The sequence below is a fragment of the Populus euphratica genome, unplaced genomic scaffold, assembly GCF_000495115.2.
Source record: "Populus euphratica unplaced genomic scaffold, PopEup_1.0 scaffold33.1, whole genome shotgun sequence".
In the NCBI taxonomy this organism is placed as follows: domain Eukaryota; kingdom Viridiplantae; phylum Streptophyta; class Magnoliopsida; order Malpighiales; family Salicaceae; genus Populus; species Populus euphratica.
Window position 1 is genome coordinate 643,263 of NW_011499906.1, and position 12,135 is coordinate 655,397.

Consider the following 12,135-nt stretch of genomic DNA (forward strand, 5'->3'; position numbering starts at 1 on the left):
TTATGAGATCATGATAACCTTATATAAAACAAATAAAAAAATAAAGCCCAATTAATAAAAAACAAAAATAATTGAACAGATTCAACTTAGATTAACCAGCTAAATTTGCGACTCAAATTATGAAATCAATATAATTCTATTAAAAAAATCACAAAACTCAATTTTTAACTAATTTAATATTTAAAAATAAAAAAATTAGCTAAAAAATAACCTAAATCATTCTGGATTAATTTATTAACTAATAATTTAAATCATGAAATTAAAATAAATTCATAAAAAGTGTAGAAAGTAAGTAAAAAAATATAAAATTTATTTTTAAAAAAATTAATATTAAAAGTTCAAATCAAGAAAATAAAATGCTAAATGTATAAAATCAATATATAATTGTTAAAGTGAATGTCTTTTTTTTTTCATAAAAAAGAAAAAGCAATAACATAAATTTCGAAAAAGAAAAGAAAAGAAAAGAAAAGAAAAGAGTAAACAGGGAATAAAAGTTAAAAAAAAGAAGGGCAAATCCGGATTGAAAAAAAGGCATTAAAAGAGAGCTAAAAAATTATTTTCAAAAACCCTCTTCCAAACAAACACGTAACGTAACCCCTCCCCTCTACCCTTTTCTTCTTCTAAAGCCGTCTGCTTTTCCTCCTTTCCCTTCCCTTCAATAATTAAAAACATAAAACCCTAATCCCAAACCTAACCCTAATCTCTCTCTTTTATTATTATTAAACTCAGCAATTCTGATTACTATCTAATATTTTTGATTTTGATATTTGATTATTGAGAGTGTGTGAGAGAGATGGTTGCTTCAACTGCTGCTGCTGCTGCTGGTGGTGGTACTATTACTAGTAGTGGACAGCAGCAGACGCATACACTGTCAGCGAAAGTGAGGAAAACTATACAATCGATCAAAGAAATTGTGGGTAATTTCTCCGATGCTGATATTTACATGGTCCTTAAAGAGACCAACATGGATCCAAATGAGACCGCTCAAAAACTGCTCAATCAAGGTTTATGCCTTTTCTTTTTCGCTCTTTTTTTTGTGAAAAACATTTTGACTTTGCAAGTTGGAGAATAATGCTAGAGGATATGGTTTTGTTTTTAAATTCTCGCTAGCAAGTTATTATTTTTTTGCCTTGGTTTTGGTGTTTTTGGCATGTTTTGAGTAATCGATGTTTATTTCCTTATGCTGTTTTTCAGCTTGGTTGTTGAAAATTATGTTTTCTGTTGGTTTTTTCAAAATCACATTATGTTTAGTTTTGCTGCCATTCTCTATGCTTTTGGTGTTCATGCTGTGTTCTGAGTAATGGGTATTAGGTGCTTTGTGCTGATATTTTAGTATTGAAGTAAGAAGTTTAATAGTAGTGCATAGTTTTCAATATGCTAAGAGTTGAAAGACAAATTTTTTATGATATTTTTATTCCCTTAGAAGCAGTTTGTAGTTGTTGGTATGTAATTTGAAAGTAGATTGTTGTAGGGTTCATTCCTAATTTTTTAATTTGTATTTGGGATTTTAGAGTGGATGGGGAAGGGAGGGGAACTATAGAAGGGGGTAAAATACCCTCCCATTATTTGGGTTTAGATGTAGTGGAATGAAAGGTTAGTATTTTTCCTTTGTTTGGTTAGAGGATGAAAGGGTGAGGCAATAATTATCTGATTACATAAATGCTATTAAAATAGATGTTTTTTTTCACTTACATATTGGTTCAGAGGTCCTTGATAATTGTTAAATATAGCATAAGCCTTCAGCAGATCGTTGTATAATGTGAGAATACTGAACTATTGTTAAGATGTGCAATTTCTAGAACATGATATGAATGTGTTTGGCATGTTATGTTCATTCTGGCACTTGAGTCACAGCAGTGGTCAAGAACAAGATTCGTCTATTGATTATCATTGCTCTATGATCATCTATTATGCACACTGTGAGCTGCTTTAATGTGAGACTGCACAACTAGGTGCATTATAGTTTTTTGTTCTTAGTCCATGGTGCATGATCACCGAGCCATGGACATTGGCTTATGGTACCTGTTGTGGAAGTTGGATGAGTAGGTTGGTTGTTGAGCTTCAATTCTTCAACGTTGTGTGTGGTTATCACTTGAGTTGTAGGAAGGTTCGGAAGAATGCTGCAGCTATCCATGATTTCTTTTTGGTAAATCTCTTAGTTTGTTACAAATAAAAATATGGGTTTCTTGAGCCTTTTGATTGGTCCTCTAAGATGGTGTCTTCCTGTGCTGTGATTTTTCCCTCTTTGACTTGTGTTGGCTGCTTTGTTGGTATGGTCGTTTTCTTGTTTTGCGTGTTAGTGGTGTAACTCTCTTATTCAGGTGAATTCTTATTTGGTTTTCTTACCAGATCCATTTCATGAGGTAAAGAGAAAAAGAGAAAAGAAGAAAGAGGTATGAAATTGTGAACATCTTTCCAAATTGCCTCATTGAATGCTGTCCTGTTGTTTTGGTCATCTTTTTTTCCTAATTGATAATTTTGCTATTGCTATCGTGATCTTGTAAGTGAATTATTACTTATCGTGGTGGAGGGACCATATGCTTTAGGCTTGGCGTGCTGACCTGCTATATTCTTGTTAAACATGATTGCCATGATCACTTGACATTTGATTCTATAAATTCATTAAAGTTGTGGAGCTAACATCTTCCATTACATCATGTTCTGTTTTTTCAGATTGAATTTTGCACCATATAGTTATGTTCAATAAGTCCAATATATGTTTATTGTTTACACATAATTAAGAATTTGCAACTGGTCAAATTTAAGGAATATATCTCTGCTACCTGTAAAATCGATTATGCAATGTGAGATTCAAGGAAAATTTGCCTCAATTTAATTTGCAATTTCAAAAATTCAGAGGGTGTTGAAGGCTCCCTTGTTTTGATATGTCGTTGTATTCTGCTTGTGGCGAGCTTGTTGTTTAGAAATTGTGTTCTCATCTTTCTCATCTTAATGCTCTCTTACATCTCCATTAGTTATTTTTTTTTTCTGTCAAAAAGTTTTTAAATACACTCGAGAGAAAAGCTACTAAAACTGAACATAATTTACATGGTTTTAGGTCTTTTTTTAAAAGGTACACAGTCCTGTTTCCAGTTGAAGTTCAGGCGTTTTATATTAGAGTTACTATGTTTATTTCCCTGGCAGTGCTTGTGCTCATCTAACATGTTACTCACGAGTATATATACTTATGGCCTTAGAATACAAGTTACAGAGGCTCTGTTGATTCAAGAAAACATTCTGAGAATTTTGGTCAAGGGATGAGACCTCATACATTTTCAGATCGTAATGCTCAACGAGGAGGCTATACTCGAACTGCTTCCCCTGGTAATAGAGGAATCAACAGAGAATTCCGTGTTGTGAGAGACAACAGAGTTAACCAAAATACAAGTAGAGAACCAAAGCCTGCTTTGCTGCAAGGTTCAACATCAGCAAAGGAGCAAGGAAGTGGATTTGTTACCGAAAAAGGGTATGCCTTTTCAGGTTCTTTCACAAATTTTTAATGCCACCCCTTATCTGTTTGTTTTCACTCTCTTACCCCTATTATCAGCATGGCTGACGCAAAAATGTTTTGTTCTTGTTTGCCAGAGACTGATAAATAATCAAGATTCTCTACTTAGGCAGATCTGATCTGATCATTACCTATTGATAAATCATAATCCTCAGTTTGAGAGGTTCCGTGCTACAAGCAATGGTCATGAAGTCACTGTTAATTAGTTATAAGCATTCTCATGCAGGACAGCTTAGGGTGGCTGTTCTGGTTCTGACTTTAGGGACTGTTTAGGGCTGTTTCAGTCTGTATTGATGTGGTTTTCTGCTGGGAATTGTAGAAACGATTAGAGTCACACTATTAGGGTTTCTAGGAGTCACATTTAGAGGATAGAAAAACCTAAGCTTCACTTTATACTTATTTGTAGAGTTCCAATAGAGTCCAAATCCAATAAGGACTTAGATTCCTAAATAAGAAAATACTAACTCTATGTAGAATAGGGAAAACCTAATAAATGAATTACTTCTTAGGACTAATAAAGTACTCAATAGAAAATAAAACCCAGACTTGGACAAATTTCCAGATTTTCCAGTAATCAAAGAAATATCCTTGTCTACAAAAAGACACAAGTTTTTCTTCTTTTGTTGTCCACATCACATTTGCTTTTATGCTTGCATAAGTAGCTGCTGTATTACTAGGATAAATTTTAAATTCTATTTTTACTTTTTGAAAAAGAAAGGTAACAAGCTCCGAAAGCATTTGCTGTCATCCTAGTGTGAAGAAGGGTTCAGTCAATGCAGTTAGTGTTACTGTTATATCATGTGTTTTTTCATCAATTTGAAAGTATCTGCAATCAAGCCAAATTACTAGCTTTCCGAACCTTCAACCTTAGGTTATTAGGAATAGTGTTAAAAAGCCCCCAGAGCCAATTCTTTTCTAAGCTCCTAGGCTAGGCATTCTTACCTTAGCTCACCTGAGGTGACCAATGAGCATCTAGAGTGCAAAGCTCTTTAGTTAAATAGGTGGAAAAATGATCAATTCTCTCTCTCTCTCTCTCTCTCTCTCTCGTTTAGGAATTTCAATATTCTCTCTCTATTTTGTTCAGTTCCTGTATCCCCGCTCTCTTTCTCTCCCTCATGTCCATTTTTTTTTCCTAGGCATAGTTGAGTGTTTTTTTAGCCATCTAGCCATTTTCTAACATTTGAGCTAATTGGCTATTTGTTTTTAAAGTAAAGTGTGCACTTGTTCTTGTTGCCTAGGTTCTAAGAGCTCTTGGTGCTTTAGCACATCTGGTTTCTTTTAAAAAAACTTAGCTGGTGAAGGGAGGCCAAGCTTTTGCAGTTTCTGGTTTTTAATTAATAATTATTCTGGTTTTCAATGTTCTAAATGATGAATTGTAGATAATGAAGAAACCTTTAATTTCCACATGGGATGTTCTTATGCAAAATTAAGGAAGCTTGGGTAAATAGGACTTTGAATTAGGTATTGTGGAAAGGAATAAAGAAACTGAGGGAGCAGAGGATTTTGGGTGTTCTTTCTAATTTTATAAAGGTCGTTCTTTCTCCATTTACACTCCACCTAGAAAGTTCTTACGATTTCGAGGGAATCTTTGGTTATTCAGGTTTCTACTGAGAGTGTACAGAAGAAAAAAAGAAATCTAGTGTATATTATTAAAGAATTGAATATCATCTTTACTGAAAAAGAAGCAACAAGGGAACTCCACTTTGTGGTTTTGCTTTGCATCATGCTAATGATGGATCCTTTGTTTTATGTTATTTTATCATTATATTTTCAGTTGAAAACCCAACTTACTATTTTTGAGGCACTGAACATGATCCTTATTTTTCTTTTAGCAGTTCAACAGGAATTTCAAGCAACTTAAAGCCTTCCGATGCACGGAGTTCACACCAAGCTTCTAATGGGCCTATTGATTCAGAACCTAGACACAACATAGATGGTGATAGGAAAGTGGTATCAGAGGAAAAGGGTTCTATAGCTTCTAATGTTACTACTTCAAGGGTACAAGTGGCGAAATCCAATAGTTCTCAACAACACAATGCATTGCAAACTTCAAGCAATCCTGTTGTTGGGGTGTACTCCTCCTCGACAGATCCTGTGCACGTGCCATCTCCTGATTCCAGGTCATCTGGTGTTGTTGGGGCGATTAAGCGTGAGGTTGGGGTGGTGGGTGGTCGCCGCCAGTCCTTTGAAAATGCAGTCAAAGATTTGTCATCAAGTAATTCATTTTCAGAATCATTTCGTCCTTTCACTGCAATATCTAAGACTGATCAAGTCAGCCAAACTGCTGCAATTGAACCAATGCCAAGCATCCCTGCTAACAGATCATTCTTAAACAATCAGTATAACAGCAGGCCACATCAACAAGCCATGGGTCATCCTAAAGGTTTTACTTCTTCCATAAGTTTTTTTTTGTTAGTTAATTGTCTTTTAAATTGTTCTTGGTGCTCTTTTGATAACTACAGTTTGTGATGTCCTTTTCTGGAATGAACAATTCATTTTTGGTTCATTTATTTGACATCTCAAAGGAACTCCTTATTGGCATTTCTCTGTCCACTCATGGTTGTTATGGAGTGATATTTCTCTATCCACAATATTATTATTATTATTGTTATTATTATGGCACGTGTTGCATCATCAGGAAGTAGTTATGTCTTGGTAGGAATCCAAAAAATTACACCAGGGCTTTATTGATGCCATTTCTGCGAGGGCTTAATTTATCAAGCATTTAATGCTGTCCAGACTCCAGAGTGTTTTAGCGAGACTTCTTTGCGTTTGACTTGAAAACTGATAGAAATGACCTAATGGATTTCAATAGTAACCACTATTTCTCCTGTGCTTAATCTCATTCTATTTCATAATTAATTTTAGTTTATGAAAATTGTTCACCTTTTGTATTTTAGTTGCGTTATTAGCTTCTCTCTGTAGTTTGTGCACCTTTATGTATGGGGGACATTAATGAGTAAATTGAAATGACTGGCCTGTTCTGCATTTTTTTCCTAAAATTTCTGGGACATGATTGACCGAAAAGGATTTTTGCAGCTTCACAACATAACAAAGAGTGGAAACCAAAGTCGAGTCAGAAATCAAGTGTTCCTAGCCCTGGAGTGATTGGAACACCTGCAAAATCCAGTTCGCCTCCCACAGATAATTCAAAGAACATGGAATTGGATGCAGCTAATTTGCAGGACAAGTTTTCACAAATAAACATCCATGAAAACCAGAATGTAATCATAGCACAGCATATTCGAGTCCCTGAGACTGATAAGTGCAAGCTGACCTTTGGGAGTTTTGGAGTGGGATTTGATGCTTCCAGGACACCTGGATTTCAAGCAGTTGGGATTTCAGAAGAATTAAATGGGGAATCTGCCATCAGGTCTGTGTTATATTTTGCATAATTTTATACATAGGTTTTACAAATTCAGATACTTGAATTGGGAAAGCTTTGGATTTTTTTCTCCATATAATTGTCTCAAGATGACTCATGCTGTTTTCCAATGTGAATGGTGGTAAGGATGCCATTTTCTCTGAACAAATATAGGTAATAAATAGTAATGGTTTGAGTAAGTCTAGTAATGTAATAACATCAGTACTAGGTATAGATATCACCCGAAGAGTAAGGATAGGAGTTTTAAAGCAGAGTGAAAGTACAAGAAAAGTTGAAGAGAATTATGATTAAAGGACAAGAAAAAAAAGTACGATTAAAAAGCTGAAGAAAATTTCATATTAAAAACAGTTGATCAAACATTGTTAACTGAAAATTCCAATGCTAAGTTCAGTGTTCTAATCTGAGCTAAATATTTAATAATACTGGTGATGACAGTTTACCAGCATCTGCTCCGGAGTCTTCCAGTGATGATGCTTCTGGTGGAAAGCAGATTGAGTTGCTAGATGATCAAGCAAGAAATTATGGATCTGATTCACCTGCAGCCAGTTTAGAATCAGAACATCCATTGCCTGTGAAGTCATCAGGTCCTCCAAACTTGGATAATTATGCTGATATTGGTTTGGTTCGAAACAGCAGTCCATCCTATGCTCCTTCAGAGTCACAGCAGCAGCAAGATCATCCTGAACTACCAAGCTTTTCGGTGAGTTCACTTCTTGGATTAATGAAATGTTTTATGCCAACTTAAAATGAATGCTTACCAAGTTGCTTGAGTGGTGACAAAGCTTTCAGTTCATTTCATTTCAAATAAAAAAATAAAATAAAGTTTCATTACATGGTCATTTGCACATTTTTGTTGGGAAATTCTGATGTGATTGTGTGCAAGCAGGCATATGATCCCCAGACTGGCTATGATATATCATACTTCCGACCCCAAATTGAGGAGACAGTACGAGGTCAGGGTCTGCTATCTCCACATGAGGTAAATTTACCTGCGATAATGTGTTTTAGATGTGCAAAGTAGCATGCCTCTATATCACTCCCCCATGTTAACATGCATGCTTGCAAAAGTGCACCCAACCAGTTTTTTATATATTGATGTGAATGGGCAAGGAGCAGTTGTCGAATTGGTTCTGCAACAGTACATAGTGTATGTGCTGGTTGACATTGTCCTTACAAACTTTGTTATTTGGGAAAACAATTGCCACTTGTTTGTATTTTACGTGTTCTCCTCCTTGTGGTGTTTTGAAGAACACTTCCCTTTTTTGGCACTAAGCTTTTTAAAAGTTGGCACGTGATGTGCGTAAAAGAACACTTCTTTAGGCATTATATTATATTGCATTATGGTGTCAATTAATATTTTTTACCTTTTATGACTTCAGGCCTTAACCACTCATACAGCCACCATTCCTGCATCAACAATGTCCACGGTGCAGCAGCAGCCTCCAATGGCTCAAATGTACCCACAAGTTCATGTCTCACAATTCACAAATCTTGTGCCATATCGTCAGTTCATCTCTCCGGTTTATGTTCCACCAATGCCCATGCCTGGCTACTCCAGCAGCCCTGCATATCCACATCCTTCAAATGGCAATAGCTACTTGCTGATGCCTGGAGGTGGCTCCCATCTCAATGCAAATGGCCTCAAGTATGGAATCCAGCATTATAAGCCAGTTCCCGGCAACAATCCTGCTGGTTTTGGAAATTTTGTGAGTCCAAGTGGGTATGCTATTAATGCTCCTGGTGTGGTTGGAAGTGCAACAGGCCTCGAAGACTCATCTCGAATGAAGTACAAAGATGGAAACCTTTATGTGCCTAATCCACAGGTAAAACATTATTGATAATAACCATCTAACGTATAGTTCTAATGAGTACACGGAGCAATTAGGGACACATTTCTTCTTAAAGGTTGCTGGTTTGGATCATTGAGTTTGAATATATTGTTGTAACTAAGCAACTTCGCTGAAATTATTGTGCTCTTTTCCATTTGATGATGTGTGCAACATATTTTCCTGCCATCTGTTTGGCTTGGATGGTCTGTTGCATGGTATGTGTCATGCATATCCTTGTACCTTACGGGCTAACTATGCAATTATGCATTCATGGCATGCCTATGCACATTGAGGGTGTTCTTTTGGTTTGAATGCCACCTCATTTGTCCAAATAATAAAAGAAGCAGCCCAATGTCATTCTATTCTTTAATTGATTTTCTGGATTAATGTTAACTGCTCAAAGATATGAATTGGTCCATGTTCATTTCCTTTGTTGGTTGCTTTTTTTAGTACCCGGAAGATTAATTTGACCTTCAAATTTTCTGTTGCAGGCCGAGGCATCTGAAATTTGGATTCAGAACCCAAGGGAGATCCCGGGCATGCAATCTGCTCCATACTATAACATGCCTGGGCAAACACACACTGCTTATCTGCCATCCCACACTGGTCACGCGTCCTTCAATGCAGCTGCAGCACAATCTTCTCACATGCAATTCCCAGGCTTGTATCCTCCTACTCCACAGCCAACTGCAATGGCAAGTCCGCACCATTTGGGTCCCGTTATGGGTGGTAATGTTGGAGTTGGTGTTGCCCCATCTGCTCCCGGGGCACAAGTGGGTGCTTATCAGCAGCCTCAATTAGGCCATCTCAACTGGACATCAAACTTCTGAAAGTAGATGTCAAATCTAATCCCGTGCTTCTAAGGGATTGAAGTGGTTATAGAAATTTAGATTTCTTTGTGAAATGTATTACCCTTTTATCTTCTTTTCTTTAATGCAATCAAAGTAAAATTTTAGGCATTCTATTTTGGTCCGAATTAGGCTGCCTTCTGCTTGCGACATCGTTGAAACTCAATCCATGCACACCGATAGATATATAGGGAAACAAGATAAAGTGTTCCGTAAATTTTACAAAGGTGGATTGTGGCTTTTCTATGGGTAGCATGTACGCTGACTTATCAAACCCCACAGTCTGTTCTTATAAGTCAGCATGATTGGTTTGTTCTGCGTAAATGAAGTCCCTAATAAGTTAAAATTTAGTGTTCAAGTTAAAAGTTTTGGTTGAATACTATTGATTAAAATTTAGTCCCTAATATATTTTTATCTTGTTATTTCTAAGCATAATAATTATGTAGTTGTGGTAATATTTAAATGTATTTTTATTTTTGAAGCTTGATAACTTAACATATAGCTTAATTATATGATATAGCTTAATTATATGATTGGTTAATTTAGTTGTATGTATGATTGATTGTTTTATAAAAAAAATATAATTTTATAATTTTGCTAATATTTTTTTATAAATTGAAATGTATATTTTCGTCTCATCTATAGACTAAAAAAATAGACTCCTTTCAAAATATCAAAGAATTATTGTTCATAATTTTTTAATATTAATGATATAATTGGACTTATAACAACTAATTTTGAAAAACTATAATAAGTGATTTTGAAAAGTTAAGTATAAGTTTATTACAACTAAATAAGTATATATTTCAAACAGTTTATATAAATGATTTAACAGGTGCGTTTATAAATATGTTTAATTATAAAAAAAATCTGACTATGTTAGACTAGAATAATAACTCAAAAAAACCATAATTTTTGATTTGATTGTATGATCATATTTAAATTTTTACAAGTATTTTTTTTTAAAATAACTATGAAATTACTATTTTAAATTTTAAAAATCTCATACCACTTTTATATTTTTTATAATTATATGATTTTCCTAACGAACTCGTTTATCAATTAGTTTTGAATTTAGTTGACTTATAAGTTTAAAATCACAACATCCAAAAATATGTTATTTTACCTGGATATTTTGCTACTTTGTTAATTCCCTACTTTTTTAAATTCTGTATGCTAATTGCCAATTTATACTAAACTGCTCGAGTATATCAACGTAACCTTGTTTAATTGTTACCAATGCCTTTGTTTTGCGTTTGATCATTGTTACATAAAGAGTAGACGTGTGCAGTTGCTTGCTGTCGTTGTAGTCACGCGGGTGTGGAAGATAAACATAGGGAATAGGATATAGGTTTGTTCCTCTGGAGAGAAAAAGGGAAAGGGAAGGAGGCATTTTTGTACTGTCGTGTCTTTGATTGTCCTCTTTTTAGAGTGAGCTACCTGCTTTTGTTTCTCGGGATCGCCAATACATTCCTTTACGTGTTCCATGCTTCTCCACGAGCACAACTCACTGGGCTCATCCCCACTCCCTACTTTAGCCAAAAGCACTCACGCAGAGGAGGACCTTCCTTTATTTGTCTCTCGTATTTTGCATCTTAAGGACATGATAACCTCAATCTGAAATCAAATTCCAACTCATTGGAATGCTACTTTACAAGTTATCTTAAGTACCCTTTGAACCTTTACACCAATATGAAACGGACAGCAACTATATATCATGTCAAGAAGAAAGAAATGGAGATCGATATTCGTATCATTATTGATCCAGGTAGTCAAGAATCTGGAATTTTAAGAAAACATCTTAGTTCGAGAAGTACTGCAAGTTGTTAATTTTTGCACGATGTGTGTTAATAGATCTTCATTTATTAATTAGACGAGCCATTGAGAACTTGAACTTAATGTCCTTGAAGGGTACTTCATTCCAATTGTTGAAATATAAGACTTGTAGTTTAGAGGTCTCAGGAATTAGCTGGTTGTGCTGTTACGTAATTAGTTTACTGCTAATCATAAGGGCCCCAAGATTTTTCCTTTATAAAATGGGAAAAAGAAAAAAGAAAAAAGAAAAAAGAACTGCAGTTGGTGTGCAATCTGGCAGATTTCGAGACAATCACGAGCTACTGCTAGTGGGTTTCCAAGCAATCAAGCATTGCTTTCTAATGGGAAATCTTAAGTGGATAATTATGGTCACTCGTGCAAATATTTCAATTTGGTGGCCTGCCGGCCTGCCTGCAGCCTGCCTGTGATTTCTGTCATGGCTTTCCCCTTCTTTTTTATGGGCTACCTTTTACTATGAAGCACCGAGACAAACGGAACATTCTAAAGGCTTGCGATGAACCAGAGAATAAAAAAAAATCATGTCATGACAATAGTATTATGTTGAGAAATAAGCATAAACTCACCAGAAAGAAAGAAATAATCGTCAACATGAGCAGCTTTGTTTTGAAACTAATTAGCAATATTCATGCTAATTTTAATTAAACTGTGGTTAATTAATGAATAGCGAAAAGGGACCAATAACGAGTTCCAATTTGGTTTATGAGAAGTCAACTTCTTGCACACACACAC

The 12,135-nt window shown here is 35.3% G+C and overlaps 1 protein-coding gene across 2 annotated transcripts; it reads left to right on the forward strand.

The window, feature by feature from the left end:
* The first annotated feature begins 578 nt into the window (after positions 1-578).
* Positions 579-9,686, forward strand: LOC105133406 (uncharacterized). Of its 2 annotated transcripts, none has more exons than XM_011037390.1 (9): positions 579-1,004; positions 2,350-2,393; positions 3,198-3,466; positions 5,341-5,891; positions 6,548-6,881; positions 7,329-7,593; positions 7,780-7,872; positions 8,273-8,716; positions 9,214-9,686. In XM_011037390.1, exons 1-9 carry the CDS (start codon positions 794-796, stop codon positions 9,550-9,552), a joined length of 2,550 nt encoding a protein of 849 aa, XP_011035692.1. In that variant the 5' UTR covers positions 579-793; the 3' UTR covers positions 9,553-9,686. The 2 variants fall into 2 exon arrangements, with proteins under 2 accessions (XP_011035692.1, XP_011035693.1); XM_011037391.1 differs by having other exon boundaries at positions 5,344-5,891.
* Positions 9,687-12,135: the final 2,449 nt, after the last annotated feature.